Source organism: Arabidopsis lyrata (genome assembly GCF_000004255.2).
Source record: "Arabidopsis lyrata subsp. lyrata unplaced genomic scaffold ARALYscaffold_5, whole genome shotgun sequence".
Lineage (NCBI taxonomy): Eukaryota > Viridiplantae > Streptophyta > Magnoliopsida > Brassicales > Brassicaceae > Arabidopsis > Arabidopsis lyrata.
In genome coordinates, this window is record NW_003302551.1 from 3,755,800 (window position 1) to 3,775,401 (window position 19,602).

A 19,602-nucleotide genomic window follows, 5' to 3' on the forward strand; every position below is an offset into this window, starting at 1 on the left:
AATAATGATTGCCTCTTTTTGGCTTTTTCATTTTCTTAAATAGAGATTACAGAAGCAAATGATGGTGTCTCAACTCCTACAAACAAGGGAAATGGGAAAGTGTGAAAGTTGGCTCCTAAACATTAGGAAGACCAATTCTCCACGATTATTACTGAAACAACAAAATAACAAACACAAACCAACACAATCAATTGTATCTTCGGTTTGGTACTCTCCCTCGACTTGATGTTATGCGAACCGGTTCGGCAACTCCATCAGAATTTTGAAGTATTTCTGGTCATCGTGTTTAACGAAGTGTTCCAAGAGACATAAACCCTAATAGCACTCACTCACTCCATTTGTAAAATTTGCCGTCTCCGTCTCCGTCTCTGGTCGCCGGTATCTTCCAACACACAAAACCCATCAGGTGATTTCTCATTCTTCGCTCCTTTCTGATCTAAAAACCTTTTCTTTTTGGGACTTTATCGAGTGCCGCTAAATCAAGATTCTAACGATTTGTTTCTCAAATGGGTTCTCATACTTAGATTCCGAGGTTGTTTGCAAAAATGATATCTAAAGAATGATCACACAATTGGTCGGCCTGGGCGAATGTACCGAACCGAAATTGAAAAAAAAAAAAAACGAATCGAACCGAACCGAAAGTTTGAAAATAACCGAATGGATACTAATTCAATAACCGAAATAACCGTAACCGAATCGGTACCGAACCAAAATATTTCGGATAACCGAAATATCCGAAATAGAATTATATTTTCAAAATAATTAGTTATTTATAGACCAAATAATCAAAAATACTTAAAAATATATATAAAAATAGTAAAAATATTCAAAAATAACCGAAACATATCCAAAAATATCCGAAAATACTCAAGAATAACCAAAATATCCGAAAATATCATAAGCAAAATAACCGAATGGATACTAAATTTTAAAATCGAAGAAACCGGAACCGAACCGGAACCGAACCAAAACCGAACCAAAATTTCAAAATATCCGAATGGATACTAAATTTTTAAACCGAAAGAACCAAAACCGAATAGATCAAACGGATAACCGAACGGTTAACCGAAAGCCGAGGCCGACAATTGGACATGAGAAAGTAAACTGGGCCCAAGCATTAGAAGGCCCATATAATTGTTGCACTTGAAAGCTTTGCAATGGGCCCACGAAGCACGTGAAGCTTTTCTTCTTCGTAAAGAATCGCTTGCATTTAATCTTGTTGAAATATTTCGAGTTCATGGCTAACATAAAAACGGCAAGCAATCTACTTTGCTTTACCCTGTTTTACTTTCGCCGTTATCACTTTTTAACCATTTTCGGCTTCTCCGTCGCTTAAATCGCCGGCAGTTTCCAGCGACATTAATCTCCGGCGAGACTATTTACTCGGTGAGTTTCGCGTCTCCATGGTTTTTTTTCCTTCCCTGAATTGTTTCATTATATATAAACGGAGATTGCTTTTCCCTGAGCGTCGTTTCAATCATATCGTATCACTATAGAGATTGGTTCGCCGCATCGAAGGAAGGATTTATATGGCGGAGGTACTCACTGTAATGATGTTATTGGTTTTTGATTATTGATTTGTAAAATAACAACTAAGAAAAAGTTAAGTGTTGAAATTTCCATTTCCCAGAGTTGAAGTTTTCCAAATTTTTTTTTTTCGATTACTACGGAAGCTGGAGACGAATGCATAGCCTGTGTGTATATATTTAGAGCCCTGCCTTCCCGCCCTGGCAAGAAGAAGAGAATGTTGAAAAGACGTCATGGCTCGAGTGTTGTTGTGGGACTGAAACGACATCGGTCGAGTGTTGTGGGACTGTTGCTACCTCACGATGCTGTAGAGCTGATCCTCGAGAGACTGCCAGTGGAGTCTCTATTGAAATTCAAGTCTGTTTCCAAGAATTGGAAATCCACAATCGAGTCCCGGTGTTTCAAGGAACGACAGTTGATCCGTCGCAAGCAATCACGAGGCCCTGATGTTCTTTTAGTGCCCCTCACTTGGTCTTGTGATGGCATATATGCTGAAAGTATTGCTTTGGGGTCATCCATTGTTTCTACCGTGAGGCTACCTACTTCTTCGGGCAGCAGGATCTGCCATGGTAGCTGTGACGGTCTACTATGTCTCTACTGTGTTTACACTCCTAGTGTCGTCGTCAATCCCGCCACTGGATGGCATCAAACTTTTCCTCTTTCCAACTTGCAACTGCTCTGCCTCGACATGTACGATAAACCCGAAGACCATGACTTCTTCCCTATGCCTAATCTTGGATTCGGCAGAGACAAATTCACTGGCACTTATAAGCCTGTTTGGTTGTATAACTCATCCGACTTTGGCCTCCCCAACGCTACCACTTGTGAAGTTTTCGATTTTAGCACCAACACTTGGCGGTACGTTCACCCTTCTCCTCCTCATCGGATTGATGATTTTATTAATCCCGTGTATTTAGATGGGTCACTTCATTGGCTCGCCGAGGGTGAAGAAGAAACCAAGGTATTGTCTTTCGATCTTCACTCCGAAACCTTTCATGTCCTCTGTAAAGCTCCCTTTGCCCGTGATCATTTCCCTTTCAGCCACAACATGTTCATCCTCGATAATCGCTTGTGCGTCTCTGAGCAAGACTCGTCCACCCAAGTGATATGGTCGTTCCATTCATCTGGCGGCAACAAGAACAAGACATGGAATAAATTATGTTCTATAGATGTCACAAGAACTCGTTCTTGGTTCATCGATATCAACTTCCCTCTCGCACCAATTGCAATTTTGGACAAGAATAAGTTATTGCTTCAAGGTCGCCATTGCGTGGGAGACCTGGTCATACATGATCTCCATGCCAAATCTTATGATTTACTCTTGAAACCCGAAACCCGTGGCTATCCTGTTTATTATTTCCAAAGTTTATTCTCTGCTTTGTCCAATTAATTTGTCTTTTTTCCAATGAACCTTTGTAATTTAACATTTTTCTGCATATTTCTATCCAACGTTCTCATCTTTCTTCTCCGAAATTATACTTATTTGTTGCTGCTGCTTGAGTAAGATGCCAATAATATGCAGAGAATAACTGTCCAACCTGCAAATGCTTCAGAGGGTTTGTGCCAAAGTCAGATGATGAGTTGGAATAGCGGAAACTGGACTCGTAGGTGTGTGAGACGAACAGAGTTATCATCGTGTCACGGAAATTCTTCTTCGACAACACAAGGAAGGAAGAGATATAACAGACTAACTTTACCCTGTTACCTATATTGATCCCCTGGATTCTTAGAATTTCCAAGCTCTGGTGATGCAGAACAATGTTATCAAGGATATCTCAGCAACTGTTCTTGCTCGGATTAATGGATTTGGATGCTTAGTGTGGAACCAGGAGCTATTGGACATGGTTCACTTTACTGAAGAAGGAGAGCTTCTTTCCATCTGTCTTGCACGTTCTGAGTTAGGTAGGACTTTAAAACACCACAAATCACTTTTTTTCTTTTTCGGTTTTTACATAATGTTTTAGCTTTGTTTCCTATGATTTTTTTCAATTGCGACATGGTTTACAGTTTAGTTTCTTGGTGAATCTCTGAGCTGGAAGCAAGCGAATCAAGATCATTGCTGTTACTGTTAGCCTCTCTGCTTTTTTCTTTTTTGGTGACATAGCTTACAGTTTAGTTTCTTTTTGGCATATGGGTGTTGGAGATACAGAGTTAAACAGAATGAAAAAGATTAAGAGCTTACTCTCTCTGTTTCTCGTTTGTTGTTGTGTATACATTATATTGATCTTAGCGAAGCTGGAGATTGATTGGCCCAAAATATTCGGATATTTGGTTGGCTCCGATGTTTCAAGGAACTCAAAATCAAGACAACGCTGGCAGGGTATTAGGAACTTTGTAAGAGTCACTACTCTTCTTCTCCCAATTATATCAAAATTTCTAATTCTGTATACTAATCTTTTTTTTTCTTTCTATATATATTCGATATTCGAACAGAGGTTACATGGCTCCAGGTATGCATGGCCAAGGACATTCTCTGACATTTATAGCTTTGGAGTTTTGATCAGCGGAAAAGAGGACAAATTGATATTTATATATGTAAGATAAACACTTAAAAGAGTCTAGAATTTGATTCCAATCAAACTTATAATTCTTATATTCTTCGGGGGTTTCCACAACAAAAATTGACCTCAGTGACCATCTACGGGGCTCATAATGATCCATTGACGGTGCAAGTTACTTGTGTTGCTTATTTTTCAGGTATTCAATGTCTTGTGCTCTGAACATGTTGAGCAAGCATGAACGTGCATCATACTGCAACAACTGTCGGGAAAACCAATTGAAAAAGGTGTGACTCTAGTAAAACTAAACTATTTTAACTGCCTTCAACTGAGAGGAACAAAGAACGAGAGTTGGACAATGTGATTATTTGCTCTGGTTTTACTTCACTGCTCCTGTAGTTTTCTGGAAACTATGATAATGAAAATTACTGTACCCTGAATATGGAGTAGCCAATGCAATAAACAGATATATGTATTAGTCTATAGGTTGAGCTCTGGGAAAAAGCTCAGGATTTCCTTCTGCACAAGATAGCTATTTTAAGAGTACCAGTGTAATTAGAAGTTAATATTGACCTGGGATCATTGTAGTATAGTATGAGTAATGAATGGTCTTCTTTATCATAAATCCTCTCAGGTTTATGTTTTGGAGTTTACATGTGACCTTACAAATGATGAGCACAGAGAGAGGGCTTTTTTTGGTTGTAGTTTTGTATTAATTTCACTGTAATTTGTTTGCGTTTCAGTTCACATAAACAAGATTCCGATGTTTATGAACGCAAGACCCCGAAAGGTAGCAGCTGTAACCGGTACCAGTAGTTTGAAAAATGGTTGCTGCTGCCTCACGATTTGGCATTAGCTTGAAGAGCTCATAATACTACTAATATACTGAGTTTTGTTACAAACAGTATGGTTTTTAATTTTAGTGATGATCTTGGTCATTTAACTTGAAGAAGGGATTTAGAACTTGTCGATATATCTGCCTGTAATGTGCCAAACTACTCGGAACAGGAGATGTCTTTGAGATACAGCAGCACAAGCACAGAGAGAGAAGAGCTTTTTTTGGTTGCAGTTTTGTATTAATTTCACTGTAATTTTATTTTTTCTTTTACATCAAGAATCAATATGAATGATACTACTCTTTTGTGTCAAGCTCAACTACTACATGACTAAGACAGCAAATAAAACGAAAACCAAAACACAAGACTGGTTCATTCACCGAAACAAGACCATACTAAAATCATCATGACTAAGAGACTGTCAATAAAACCAAAAAACAAAACGTGTGTTCGTTCACCAAAAGCAGACCATATATGTGTCATGTTGTATTCTCATACTCTTCTTCTCTTCAATCGAAAAACTTGTTCCTCAGATTCTTCATGAACAGCAACAAAGCATTCCTTATCCCATGGTTTCCTCCAAAAAACTGAAAAACAAAAGAGGCAAAAAAATTTTAATATAGAAAGAAAGGTGTTAGAGATAACACAAATCAAAACTCACCTCCACAATTGTGTCTCCGTTTCGTTACAGTGAGAGTTTGCTGAGTCCATTCACCAAAAGTGTTAGTCTCTTTTGGTTTAGCTCGTTAAGAAATATATAGCATAATTAAAAAGGTAGAAATTAGAAAATTTTTAGTAAAGTTGAAATCTGAAATTATTTACATATGATGCATCTAAAACTCATTTTGACAATGGAAAAAAAAAACATACTTTTTGACGCACCGATCCAACTCTTTTAATTGCCCTGAATAGTCGGTTACAATCGAACTGCAAAAAAACAATACAAAATATATATTAGTGATGCAAATTGTGAAAAAATCTATTATTTTCTAGTAGCAGAGAATTGAAAAGAAAAAAAAAACTAAAGAAAATGAATGAGGTGTTTTCTATGTGAACGCTTGTATTCATTCATATAATGAAGATATTTTACTATATTTTGGGAATCAATATCGTACCGAAATATTTTCATTCTCACATTGTATTTTAGGAAACAGTTCTTCAAGATTTTGTTTATTAACTTGCATAACAATATTAAATTCTAAAAATCACAATAAATTCGGAAACTAATCATGCCCATTTATATTTAAATTTACTGTTACTTTAATATAATATAAATGAAATATTATGAAGAATAAAAGAAATCTTCACAATGAAAAATAAGATATAAATAATTGTTAACTAAGTGGTAGAGCTGGACAAATTATCCAAGTATTGCTAAAAAAATTGGATACCAACTGAGGTATTCGGATCTTAAAATCACAGATCCGTGGAATCAGATACAAATTCAGGTAATATTTGTTTCTAAAAAAAAAAAATGTTTCTAATCTAGATCACTCAACCGTTAATTATTTGATTATAGTTGTCTTCATTAGTTTTCTTATATGGCCATATCTAGTTAGAATATATATGGAAAGGGTGTTATCTAATTAGAGAGAACCGGTTCAGTGTCAACTAATTTTGGCTCTAAATCCAAAGTAATTATCTGAAATTTTCACTAAGCTCCGATAAAATGTAAACCGGCTTTTGAATAATATTTGTTACTACAATTTTGCCGTGTCTTATTTAATAATCCAATTCTGAAATCGTTTGCTTTTTTGGTTAACCGATTTAATTGAACCGGAACCTGAAATTAGTAGTCCACACTCCAAAGTGAAGTGTGCGTTTGCTTTTTTGGTTAACCGATTTAATTGAACCGGAACCTGAAATTAGTAGTCCACACTCCAAAGTGAAGTGTGCGTTTGCTTCTTCTTCATTCACGACACTCGTAGACCAGAAGAATTACATGAGCGAGTCCTGAGATCTACGTTTGCTTCTTCTTCTTCTTCTTCTAGATCTGATCGCGAATTTGTGTTTGCTTCTTCTTCTTCTTCTAAATCTGATCGCGAATCTGTGTCTGCTTCTGCTTCTAGTCCAAAAGGTGTGTTTCTCTAAACCCTAAAACTCTCGAGATCGCTTTGATTTCGTTACTCTGGTGTCTTAGGCGAACTTAGATCCTCTTGTTTTGATTCCTAGATTCTGCTCCGGGTTTTAGTGTTCTCTAGCCATGATTTTAGGAGATTAGGAGATTCTTAAGAGTCTAGAGAGTCTGGAAATGGTGGTTCGATTTTGCTGGTTTTAGATTTGATTCCGTATATGTTAAACTTCCTTGTTTTGAAATTGGATATAAAACTAGGGTTTCTTCGTGTATTGAATGTGCTCTAAAACTCTGAATATAAAGAAATTATGATGCATTTGATGATTCTAGAACCACATTTTTGCTTTAAACTTTCAGGTCTTGCTTTTTTAGCCTATAGTCATGCCTCACACAAAGAGAATTGCATATGGCGCAAAGAATTTGAATGATCTACCGGAAGATCTCCTTAGCCGGATTTTGTCATTTTTACCAATCGAGGTGGCTGCAACAACGTCCACTATCTCAAAACGATGGCGCTATTTGTTTTTATTCGCACCAAAACTTAAATTTACATACCATGAAGGTGATAATGGGTTGACTTTTGTAGAGTTTGTTGCTAGAATGTTGGTTTCGCGGGGAATGACTCCCATAGAAAAGCTTTCTTTGCATCTTGTTGAAGGCGTTGATGGAGATCGTGTCCATGGGTTGATACTCAAGGCTTTGGAACTCGGCTTGTCAGATCTTGACCTACAAATTTATAATCTGGATAATTGGTCTGGACCATCTCCACATGTCTTTGTGGCCAAGAAACTGTCTAGGCTAGCAATAGGCACTGATTGTATCATTAATGTGGAACGTGGTTGTGTTGATCTCCCAAAGCTGAAGACTCTTCATCTTGATGATGTTCAGTTTACAGATGGTAATACTGGGTTGTCGAAGCTTCTCTCAGGTTGCCCGGTTCTTGAGGTGTTGTCTTTGGTGGACATAAACTGGTATGACTGGGATGTTTGCTGTGTGTCTAGCACAAGGCTGAAGAAAATGAGGATTCACTGGGAATCTTATGATGATGACAAAGACCGTAATGGATGTCCCAAGAGTGTGATATTTAACACTCCAAATCTTCAGTGCTTACACTATTCTGATGACAATGCACGCCAGTATCCAACAGCCAACTTTCATAAGCTTGATGGAGCCAAGATTCAGCTTATCCGCAGAAACGCAGAAGAAGAAGAAGAGAATGTCGTTGGTCATGCTACACATTTTTGGAAGGGAATCTGCAACGTTGACACCCTTTCCATAACGTCAGACACTCTTAAGGTTTGCTGATCTCAGTCCCTTGAATTTGTATACCTTTGCCTCTTCTCTTATGATTTAGTTGACATGGTCCTGTGTTTCAGGTGCTTACATTCTGCTGTGATCCTATACCGGTGTTCAAGAACCTGACTCAACTATCAATTAAGACTGGCCCGGAACTAGGATGGGAATCGTTGCCAGGTCTGCTCAACAAGTCTCCACAGCTAGAAACCCTCTTCCTCAAGGTGATAAAAACCTCCTTGAATCATCGTGTACCTCCGCAGAAGGTGGAGAAGAGATTTGAATGTGAAGGAGCTGATGAAGATAGAAAGACATTAATGGAGCAGGTGAAACATTTCTTGAAGGAAATGAAACCTGAAGAATAGATACAAGACGGCAATCTGCTCTTCTTGAAAAAGTTACTCGCCCAAGTACTCATTGATCAGCCTTGGTTTTCAAAGTTTGGGATCTATAGTTTTAATGTCAATCTTTTGGTTTCCGAAACCAAAACTAAGTAGATTTTGTTATAAGCTACAACTGAAACCCCTTTTTCTAAGTTTTCTAAAGTTTGAGGAAGTTTGAAGAACCAGTGAACTATGAGAGATAATGCAATCGTTGACAGGTGTCCAGTTTAATGCAGTCTTCGACAGGTGTCCAGTTTTTTTATGTTGCGGTCGGAGTAGAGAGTAGCAACCTCTTTGCATCACGTGAGATTCTTCCTTTATCCTTAAGCAATTAATAGGACTAGATCGAAACCCGCACTACGCTGCGGGATACTTTTAAAAAAAATTTTATTATTCAAACAATCAAAATCAAAGTAGTATAATTGCAAAAAAAAAAAAATCAAAAGAAAGAGGATATGATTATGGTCTAATTACAAATATGTTTACTTGTCTAAGAGCTTGATAACATATAGGCCTGGGCATATTATCCGAACCCGAAGAACCGAACCGAACCCGACCCGAAAAATCCGATCCGAATCCGAATCCGAAGTTTTAAAATACCCGAACGGGTTCTAAACTTCACAACCCGAAAATCCGAACCCGAACCCGACCCGAACCCTAACCCGAACAAGTATCCGAACATACCCGAAATATAAGTATATAGTTATAATATATTAGTAATATTTATACTTGTAAAAATTTAAGTGCCTAATTATTTGGATGTTAAAATTTTTTGGGTGTTTTAGTTACTTTTGGCTAGATTCGGTTAAAAAATATTTGGGTTTTATAGATTTTTGAGTATTTTTCAATACTTTGCAAAGAGTCGGATACAAAATTTTTAATATTTGGATACTTCGGGTAAACCCGAATCCGAACCCGAAATATCCGATCCGAACCTGACCCGAACCCAAAGTTTTAAAATACCCGAACGGGTCTTAGTTTTTATACCCGAAAAATCCGAACCCGAAAAACTCGACCCGAACCCGACCCGAATATCCGAACGCCCAGGCCTAATAACATATATACCCTTCATCTTTGTTATGCTTTGAAGAATATAAATAAGGTTATCCACATAAATTCAGCCCATAAGATAACATAAAGAACACTCAAGAATAATAAAGTTTGTTACATTGACTTTATTATTAGAATCAGTCAATTTGTCGATCACGAGAGACATCAATCTCTTTCGAGAAAAATCATAACTGTCTGGATTTAAATTCAAATATATATATATTTTTATATAAGAATACATGATTTTGATGAAACTTATTAGATAAAGACATAAAGTTAATTGAACACAAGTTATGAAAATTACATGAATATATAGAAATAACAAAAGATGGGTCATGCTTTGTTATGGGTTCTAAAAATGAATAGGCTAAACAATTCACAAACATTTGTTAGAATAATTTGGTTCGTGACTTAAAATTAGAATGTTTAAAGATAAACAGTTACATATTATTGATCATACGGTTCTTAGCATTTGAAGAGAGCCTTGGAATCATCTTTCTCCTTGTCTTTCTTTAAATTTATATTTACCATTAAGTGCTCTTGGAACAGAGTAGATCCAGCGTTTGAACCGGTGTGAGATCACCTTCATTCAAAACATAAACCACAAATACATAGTCAATTCTTAACTTTTTGATATGCTGAATTATATACTCTTACAAAATAGATCACTAATAATAACTAATTAATCAATAACATTTGTGACATTTTCATCAAAATTTATAAACAACAAAAAGAACATAGATCCAAGATAAGTCAATTGCAATTGCAAATTTTACTTGGCTACACATCTTTATGGTTAGAACATAGAATAATTTGACCATTTCTCCTCTGTAGATTTTATTTGTGAACATGAACTAACAAAGCTTTGCGCTTCATATGTAGATGATCAAGTGAAGCAAGATACGTGTATAATAGAAACATAGAGATTCACCTGATTCGGATTTGACCATATATCTTGAAGTAAGAAGACAAGATAAAATATCAAAAAAAGTGTGAGGTTACAATCCTAAGAGTGTAAAGTTCTTTGCTGCTGTGACTTTCTGCTATTGAAAAAAAAAAAAAAAACACAAACCAATTTAACAATTGTAAATTCTTAGGAGTAAAGAATCATAAGGCATTGAAGTAAAAAAGAGAAAGATTACAAACCTAACCTATGACCATACATTTTGAAGTAGCAAAGATTTATCTTTCAAACCCAATTTAGCAATGAGAAAGAGCAAGTGTAGCCTATGATCTTATGAAACCCCTTAATCAGCTTGTATCTTGAGCTTTTATATGGTGATTTTTTTAAAGCTTTTAAGTAACACATACCTTAAAACAAATTGATGATTTCACTTCAAAACAACTTTAGCACCAAGAGCTTTCAACTTCTAAACGATCTTCTCACCCTTTTCTTTAGACAATCTAATATTAGTATTTACAATATCATTTAATACTATTAATTAATTAAATAAATAAACACATTGGGTTAATGATTATGGTTTGAATGTAAATTATGGTCTGGTTTGGGTCCTTTTGGCTTTGGATGGTTTGTTTCGATTCGGTTAAAATGCTCACCCCTAATAATATTGATCCGATCTAATTAGAAAAGTGAATTATCTTAAAGTTAAAAACTGTTCATAGTGTTCAGATTTTAACGAACAAAAATACACAATTTTTTTTTATGTAACTAATTATTGTGATCTAATAGTAAAAAAATGTATTTAAAAAAATCAAAAGATATATTAAATATTTTCGTTTGATTCAAATTATGCTTGTGTAGCACAAATAATTTTAAGAGAAAGAATCTAAGGTTTTTTAAGTATAATAATCTCTGAAAAATATTTACAAATATCACAGTATAAAAATAATCTAACATTTGTAAAAAGTTAAACATATACTAAAAACATAAAATAAAGACAAACAAATACAAAGATTAACTATACCATATTTGTTTTGTAAAAGTAAGATACAAATTATTTATCAATGTATGAATAAATAAAATATTAAAATACGAGCAAAGGTAAAATACAGAATCCGAAAAACTTTAAAATTTTACCATAAATATTTTTATTAAAACAAAATTAATTTACAAAAATATATTCGGCGTAAACCACTCGTTAAATTCACCTCATTCATGTTGTTCACTAAAACCCATTTTATGTCAAAAAACTTTTTTGAAATATAGTTATTCTGTTGTAAATATTAAATTATGAAACAAATTAGAAATTCATTTGTCATTATCAAAAAATTTAAAATAATTGTGTGTATTATTTTTTTTAATTTGAATGGTTATTTTTTAAAATTATGTGTTTTTTTAATAAAATGATGATGTGGCGAGCTGATGTGGGAAGCTGTTAAGCTGATGTGTATTAATTGAAATGTTTTGATTGGGTAAAATTTTTAATGATGTGTCACCTCCAGAACAGATCAAAAAGCTGATGTGTCACTGCTGGAGAGACTCTTAATGTTTTTATTGTATTGATTTAGGAATTTAATACAGAAACGTATTATTTTATTTCTTATATCTCTTCAAAAGCTAAACATATTATTTTTCCTCTTATTCATATCAAAAACTCTTCCTATATAAAAAATTTAATTTTCAAAATTAATAATTCACCTGACCGTAATATATATCAATTTTATCGAGCAAATTTTGATATATGCATATAAAAAAATTGTTCTTTTCTCTTACAATTAACTAAAACAAAATATTTACATAAGCTAATTATGTACATTTGAATATTTGAATTTTTTCACTATTCTTTTAACCAAAAAGGTAATCTAACTGAAAAACAAAATAAAAATTATATGCAAATTTCCATGTGTTATTGATCTATTAGATTTTGGAACTTAGATTTTGGAATGTATAAAAAAAGGTTAATCTATTTATCATCGATATTAACCAATAAAAATTAGTGTAATGTTAAAAAAACGATATAAGTTATTTAATATCAATTTTATTGGATAAAAAATCTATTTGTTGTTGTATTGTAATTTTATTCATAATTAAGTGAGAAAAAGAGGTGTGTTTAAAAGAATGAATTATATTACTTGGGTGAAAATATTAGTATATTTTTAGTTATGTATTATTTCATAAATTTTAACGTATTAAAAAATTATTACTTAAGAAACTACAACATATAAAAAGAAGGGAGATTCACAAAAATGCCCCTTTTTCAATACCCCTTTTCAAAAATGCCCCTTTTGGCTGTCCATTTTTAAATATACCCCTTTTATGTACAAAATGACTAAATTACCCTTTTTTTAATAAAAGATATCACAAATATATAAGGAAATATAACAAAATTAGGTCAACAAAATACAAAATATTTTTTGGCGGGAAAAGTGATCCCGCAATTTTTCCCGCCAAAAACACTTGTAAAGACCTTTAAAATACCTTGTAAAATTTTCCCGTAAAATTTTTTCTCGCCAAAAATTTTTTTTTACGGGAAAAGTGATTCAGCAATTTTTTTTGCGGGAAAAATTTACAAGGTATTTTAAAGGTTTTTACAGGATATTTATAAGGTTTTACAATGTATTTAAAACGTTTTACAACGTATTTATAAGGTATTTATAAGATATTATAAGATTTTACAAGCTATTTTATAAGGTTTTACAAGTTATAAATACCTTATAAAACTTTATAAGTACCTTGTAAAACCTTTTAAAATACAGTGTAAAACTTTACAAAACACTTGTAAATACTCTGTAAAACCTTTAAAATACCTTGTAAATTTTTTCCGCCAAAAATTTCGCCAAAAAATTGCGGAATAACTTTTCCCGCAAAAAAAATTTTTTGGCGGGAAAATTTTTTACGGGAAATTTTTTACAAGGTACTTATAAGGTTTTACAAGGTGCTTATAAGGTTTTATAAGGTATTTATAACTTGTAAAACCTTATAAAAAACTTGTAAAACCTTATAAAATAGCTTGTAAAATCTTATAATATCTTATAAATACCTTATAAATACGTTGTAAAACCTTTTAAAATACATTGTAAAACCTTATAAATACCCTGTAAAAACCTTTAAAATACCTTGTAAATTTTTCCCGCCAAAAAAATTGCGGAATCACTTTTCCCGCAAAAAAAAATTTTTGGCGGGAAAAATTTTTACGGGAAAATTTTACAAGGTATCTTAAAGGTTTTTACAAGTGTTTTGGCGGGAAAATTGCGGGATCACTTTTCCCGCCAAAAAATATTTTGTATTTTGTGGACCTAATTTTGTTTCAAATAAGGGTAAAATGGTCATTAAATATTAAAAGAGGGCAAACTTAAAAATAGACTCTCAAAGAGAGCATTTTTGAAAAGGGGTATTGAAAAAGGGACATTTTTAACAATTTCTCTAAAAAGAATTCATATTAAAAATAATGTTGGTTTAAAAAGTTTTTTTATAGGTCTAAATAGTATAAAATTCAAATGTACCTCCTCTAATGCAAACCCATAATGTTCTCGACATGATCCGGGCCAGTCCAGATTGTAGAAGCGTATCCCTTACGGTTTCCATCCTCCGTATAACAGTTTTCGAGTTCAACATATCGCATACTGTTTCCCTTTAAATCATAATAATAGACACGTAACTTGTCGTACGACCAGTACAATGACTTGACAAGAACGATCTCACCACCACGAGTAGTACCCGCGATGCTCCAACTATGAAAATCCTCCTTCTCACATAAGAAAAATTTGGACCATCCTTGTGTTTCCATAACCCATATTTCAACTACCCTCTCGCAAGAGATGAGTCCTAACTTCTCTTGGTAGTTGATCAAAGTCGAATCGCGATGCAAATGCATCAATACTTTTGGAGCCTCGACATGATCAAATTTCTCCAACCTAACATCAAAACTCATCAATTTAATATCTACAAGAAAAGGAGGATTGCGAGTCCCTTCTCGGTAATAGATAGTCCCGTTGATGCAAACCACACCTAACAACGTCTGGTGAGGTCTAATATCGTGTTGGATGTTCCTCCACTGCTTTGCTGTCGGATCTCCCAATGTGAAAACTTGACAACTCCCATCCCAGGTGCCTCTTGGTAGGAAGATTACTTTGTATTGATTCTTGATAGGGTCGTATCCGAAGAAGAAATCACACATGTACATGTGATTATATTTCAACTCTGGTAAGTCAAAGGACTGCCTCGTGGTAGGGTTATATATAGCTACCACATTAGGAAAATGAGACCAACAACAAACCAAGCCGCGAACGGATTGATGATATTGTCCAGGGACTAATACTAATTCTTTGTCAGTATTTCCAGGGCAAGTAGTAGAAGAGAAGGCTATGAAACTTTTACAAATTCTATTAGGAAAACAATTTGAAGAGACGAGGGAGATGATATGGGCGTCACGCGGAGGCTCATTCAAAGAACGAGTCACGATCGAGTCTATCAAGTCTCTACGGCTGCTGATTATTGATGACCACAGCTTAGAGACACATTGGAACCTCAATAGAGATTTCGTCGGAAGTTTCTTGAGTATCTCCACGGTTACATCAAGAGGTATATTGATAACTCCACCGTGACGAAGTCGTCTTGGCGATGGTAAGGTCTCGTGGCTGTTCTTCTCTTCACGCCCTCTTTTCATCACCTCTGTTTCGTGGAAACCCTATAGATAGATAATTAGCATGCAAGAACATATATGTATGTATAATTAGGAAAAAAAACTTATGTATAAAAGGAAACAATATTAAAAAGAAGAGAAATATATAAAGTTTCCTTTCCCTCTTGTAAGACCATCTCTTTTCCAATTTCTAAGATTTTATCCATCTGAGACACTTTTATCTACATCTTGGTTTTTTATTTATATATTTAAAATATACATAATTGCTTTCCTTTATATTATGCAATTTCTATAGATTATGACCTTTTCATTTGAGATTCATGGTTATTTGAAAGTCTTGGCTAATTAATTCATTGTCATTGACTCACTGTCTTGGTACCAATGCAAGACTATTTAGAAAAATCATGTTTTTCTTTCTTTTTTGCCTATAATTAAAATTACGACACAAAATATGAAATGAGAAAGAACTCGTCGAGATGTGGAGATCGTGAATACTAGATAATTTTCTTTTCGGTCTGATTTGTTATATGTATTTTATTTTGAAAACATGTATATCAGTTTATATACAATTATTGATTCCTAAGGGTTGTTTGATATCAGAGTGACATTTGCAAAAACTTGACGCTTGGTGGTCAGGGCCGTGCCTCAATGACATAAAAGAATTTTTGACCTGCGGCCTTCAAATTTTGAAAAAAAATTGACGGCCCTATCTTAAACATTACAGCTTCCATCACAAACCAAAGGTTAGATACTGGTCAGGTATAAAAAATATGAATGATGGTTTTATGTATTAGTACTAGACTAGGATCGGATCCGCGGTCCACCGCGGGAGAATATTGGTTTACATATGTTGCGTTTAATATTGTGTGTGTTTTTTAGTAGAACGAATCGTGTAGTATACTTATAAATATTCATAATAACGAATTGTAGAGAAAATGTAAAATTGTTTATAAATATACCCATCGTAATAATTATGATTTACAAAATAGAATTTTGTGTTTTAAAATTCTAAAATTAGACGATTCATAGGAATTAGAGCAGTCAAAATAGGTCAAAAACCGCGGGTCCAGCCCACATCATCTCACTATGGGGCAGATTTGGGAAAATATATTAAACCCGCAAATAAGCGGGCCACATGGATTAATTCGCAGTAGGTCATAGGTTTAATCGGTTTTCATCCGCGGGTTGGCGGATCAGCCCGCATATTAGTATTTATTGATAAAATTATAATTTATTCAACATGTGGTAATTTAAACAAACTTTTAATAGTATTTTGATTTATTTATTTATTTTAGTAGTATTTTAAATTTTGGTTACTTTAAAATTATTTAAACAAAATCCATGAACAATCCCGCAAATCCGCATACATTCGCGGGACGGGTTTGTATTTCATATATGCTATCCGCGGGTCGTGCGGACCGACTAACTACAAGTCAAAATATTTTTTGTCTATCGCAAAATGGACTTAACGGGACGAATCAACTCGGTTTGACAGTTCTAATGAGAATATTATTTAGTCATACAACAAAATGAAGTTTGGACATAGTAATAATAGAATATGTATCTTATTTGTTAGATGAGAGATTGAAAGATGAAGTATAATGATTAAAAATTAATTATTATTTTTCATGATTCACAAAATTTAATTAATACTTATCATCTTGTTGAATAATTCTAAAATCATATTCAATGTTGGGGTCGGGTTCTACCCTTTGGCGCCGAGCCAGACTTAGAACACTTTGGGAGTCTTTCAGAGATCATCTCGGGGCATCGCACCATTCACCTCGGGATATCTGTCTAATCGATTTAGTATACCCGAGCCCATCGCCTCGGGGATACTTAAACAAGACGTCGAAAGCACCCGAGCCCAATTGCCTCGGGGGTACCCGAGCCCGTCGCCTCGGGGATATCCTGAACAAGACGTCGAAAGCATCCGAGCCCAATTGCCTCGGGGGTACCCGAGCCCGTCGCCTCGGGGATATCCTGAACAAGACGTTGAAAGCATCCGAGCCCAATTGCCTCGGGGGTACCCGAGCCCATCGCCTCGGGGATATCCTGAACAAGACATCGGAAGCACCCGAGCCCAATTGCCTTGGGGGTACCCGAGCCTGGTCGCCTCGGGAGTTTCTGAGCCCATCGCCTCGGGGACACCCGAAGAAGCCATCCTAGAGTGCCCGAGCCGGTTCTTCCTGTGTACCCGAGCCAGTTGCACAAGTTCCCCGAGGCGAAGTCTTCATCATCGCCCGAAGCAAAGACTTAGTAAATATTCTTCTTTAAAGGTATCATTTCCAAGCACATTATCATCTCCGAAAAAGAAGGATCATTTCCGATAAACTCGGAAATGATAAGGAAGAATCGCGAAGGATCAACTCGAATCAGGAAATCTTCCGAAAACTCCGAAGAATAAGGAAATTGTCCTAATCCGCGATATTCTAGCCGACTTCAAGATAAATGGAAATTTTCCGAGAATATCGCTGGAGAGGCGGTTTATCATCCCTATATAAAGAGATTCAAGGCTAAAACGGAGGGGCAAGCAATATCGCTCTAGAATTTACACTATCGCAAAGCTCTCACAGCACAAACATCTTTTTCCTTTTACGATCAAACTCTTGTACGATCAAAATCATCTTCTTCTTAATAATATCAAGAACACCATCTTTGGTTACAATCGTTTCTGTTGTTCTTTGAGAATTCACGATTATCGTATCCCTAAAATAAAACCCTAGACAAATCTTGATTGTGTTAGTTTCGACTTCCACAGTTTGGCGCCGTCTGTGGGGACTACTTTAGAATTCTCTTACCCTAAGAACGCAAGACTCGAATACCAGAGAGGATGGTGAACGAAGACGATCGTCAGACACCACCAGCTGGAGGAGGGATCCCGAACCCTCCGAACCCTCAAAATCCTCAAGCCGATCCGACGCTCATGGCGACTCTAGCCGAACTGAAAGACCTGATGGTTAAATTCCAGAAGAAAGCTGACGACCAAGAGAAAGCCAACAAAACCTTGGCGCAGCGAGTCGACGAAATCGCAACACGCGGGCAACAAAAAACCACACGTTTCCAGACTCGGCCACCACGAGCTCGGAGGGACGTGCCTGGCATCAACCCAACGAGACTCACGTTCGCGACACCAACCGGCAACACCAGAGTCGCAACCCGAGCCGACCCTGCCAGGCGCGAGAACCAAGATGATCCCACCGAGCCGGACGCAGTGGACTTGACGGACGAGCCAGATGATCTGCAGGATGAGCGTACCCGAGCCGGAGCTAACTCCGCCGAGCAAACAGATCTCACTAACGATGAAGAAACCGAGGAAAACATAATGTGGGCCGAAGAATCCGAAAGAGAAGACGAGCTAAGCAAGATCCGAGCCTCCCTAGCCAAGGCGGAAGCCGATATGAAGCTCGTCAAAACCCAGATACATAGCGTCTCATCCTCCGCGCCGAACATCGACCGAATTTTGGAAGAATCTCGGAATACGCCTTTCACCAAAAGAATTTCCGAGACGACGATGTCCAACCTGGGAAAGTTCAGAATCGACTCCTACAACGGATCAACCGACCCGAAATGCCACATTAAATCGTTCGTGATATCTGTGGCCCGAGCCAGGTTCAAGCCCGGGGAAAAGGATGCGGGTATGTGCTTACTGTTCGTGGAACACCTCAAAGGACCCGCATTAGAGTGGTTTTCAAGATTGGAACGAAACTCGATTGATAGTTTCGACGAGCTGTCGACATTGTTCCTCAAACAATACTCCGTGCTCATCGACCCCGGAACTTCCGACGCGGATCTATGGTCCTTGTCTCAACAGCCCACCGAGCCATTAAGGGATTTCCTCAAGACCTTCAAATCGACGCTAGCCAAGGTCGAAGGAATTACAGATGTAGCAGCTCTCTCGGCTTTGAAGAAAGCTCTCTGGTACAAGTCAGAATTCTGGAAAGAGTTTAACCTGTCTAAACCAACAACAATTCGCGACGCGCTGCATCGAGCCTCGGATTTCGTCGCCCACGAAGAAGAAATGGCGCTACTAGCAAAGAGGCACGAGCCAACAAAACAGGCGCCCCGAACCGAGAAAACCGAGAAAACCCAAGCGACACCTTCGGTCCAGAAGAAAACGCGTGAGAGCGGTACGTATACGCATCACGAGGGGCGCAATTTCTCAGGATACCATAGCTACCAGATTGACACGCCCCGAGGCCGTGGGCGAGGAAGAGAGTCCTTCACTTGGACAAGGGATCAGCCACCGAGCAATGATCAAGAATATTGCGAACACCACAAAATTTTCGGCCATCATACCTCGAGATGCCGAAGCCTCGGAGCCAAGTTAGCAACCAAATTCCTAGCTGGAGAGCTCGGGACAAACGTTACTCTTAAGGACCTCGAGCCAGAACCGGA

At 36.4% G+C, this 19,602-nt stretch overlaps 3 protein-coding genes and 1 long non-coding RNA gene across 9 annotated transcripts; 3 read left to right on the forward strand and 1 right to left on the reverse strand.

Moving 5' to 3' along the window:
• The first annotated feature begins 1,230 nt into the window (after positions 1-1,230).
• Positions 1,231-4,047, forward strand: LOC9311454 (F-box protein At1g11270). Of its 6 annotated transcripts, XR_002332076.1 has the most exons (4): positions 1,231-1,386; positions 3,050-3,429; positions 3,535-3,861; positions 3,961-4,047. XR_002332076.1 is itself a non-coding variant. In XM_021026366.1 (3 exons), exon 3 carries the CDS (start codon positions 1,745-1,747, stop codon positions 2,915-2,917), a length of 1,173 nt encoding a protein of 390 aa, XP_020882025.1. In that variant the 5' UTR covers positions 1,231-1,386; positions 1,497-1,538; positions 1,674-1,744; the 3' UTR covers positions 2,918-3,003. The 6 variants fall into 6 exon arrangements, 4 of the variants coding, with proteins under 4 accessions (XP_020882025.1, XP_020882024.1, XP_020882023.1 ...); XR_002332075.1 differs by having other exon boundaries at positions 3,050-3,861; XM_021026366.1 differs by lacking the exons at positions 3,050-3,429; positions 3,535-3,861; positions 3,961-4,047 and adding exons at positions 1,497-1,538; positions 1,674-3,003.
• A 17-nt stretch (positions 4,048-4,064) lies between these two features.
• Positions 4,065-5,174, forward strand: LOC110228610. The gene is made up of 2 exons (XR_002332077.1): positions 4,065-4,312; positions 4,769-5,174. It is a non-coding gene; the product is annotated as an uncharacterized LOC110228610 (long non-coding RNA).
• Positions 5,175-6,738: 1,564 nt separating this feature from the next.
• On the forward strand, positions 6,739-8,856 carry LOC110228639 (F-box/LRR-repeat protein At4g14103-like). Its single transcript, XM_021026532.1, has 3 exons — positions 6,739-6,938; positions 7,293-8,231; positions 8,312-8,856. The coding sequence occupies exons 2-3, from the start codon at positions 7,317-7,319 to the stop codon at positions 8,591-8,593; spliced, it is 1,197 nt and encodes a 398-aa protein (XP_020882191.1). The 5' UTR covers positions 6,739-6,938; positions 7,293-7,316; the 3' UTR covers positions 8,594-8,856.
• A 5,214-nt stretch (positions 8,857-14,070) lies between these two features.
• Positions 14,071-15,228, reverse strand: LOC9311455 (probable F-box protein At3g56670). Its single transcript, XM_002877006.2, has one exon. It carries the CDS (start codon positions 15,226-15,228, stop codon positions 14,071-14,073), a length of 1,158 nt encoding a protein of 385 aa, XP_002877052.1.
• Between the last annotated feature and the right edge of the window lie 4,374 nt (positions 15,229-19,602).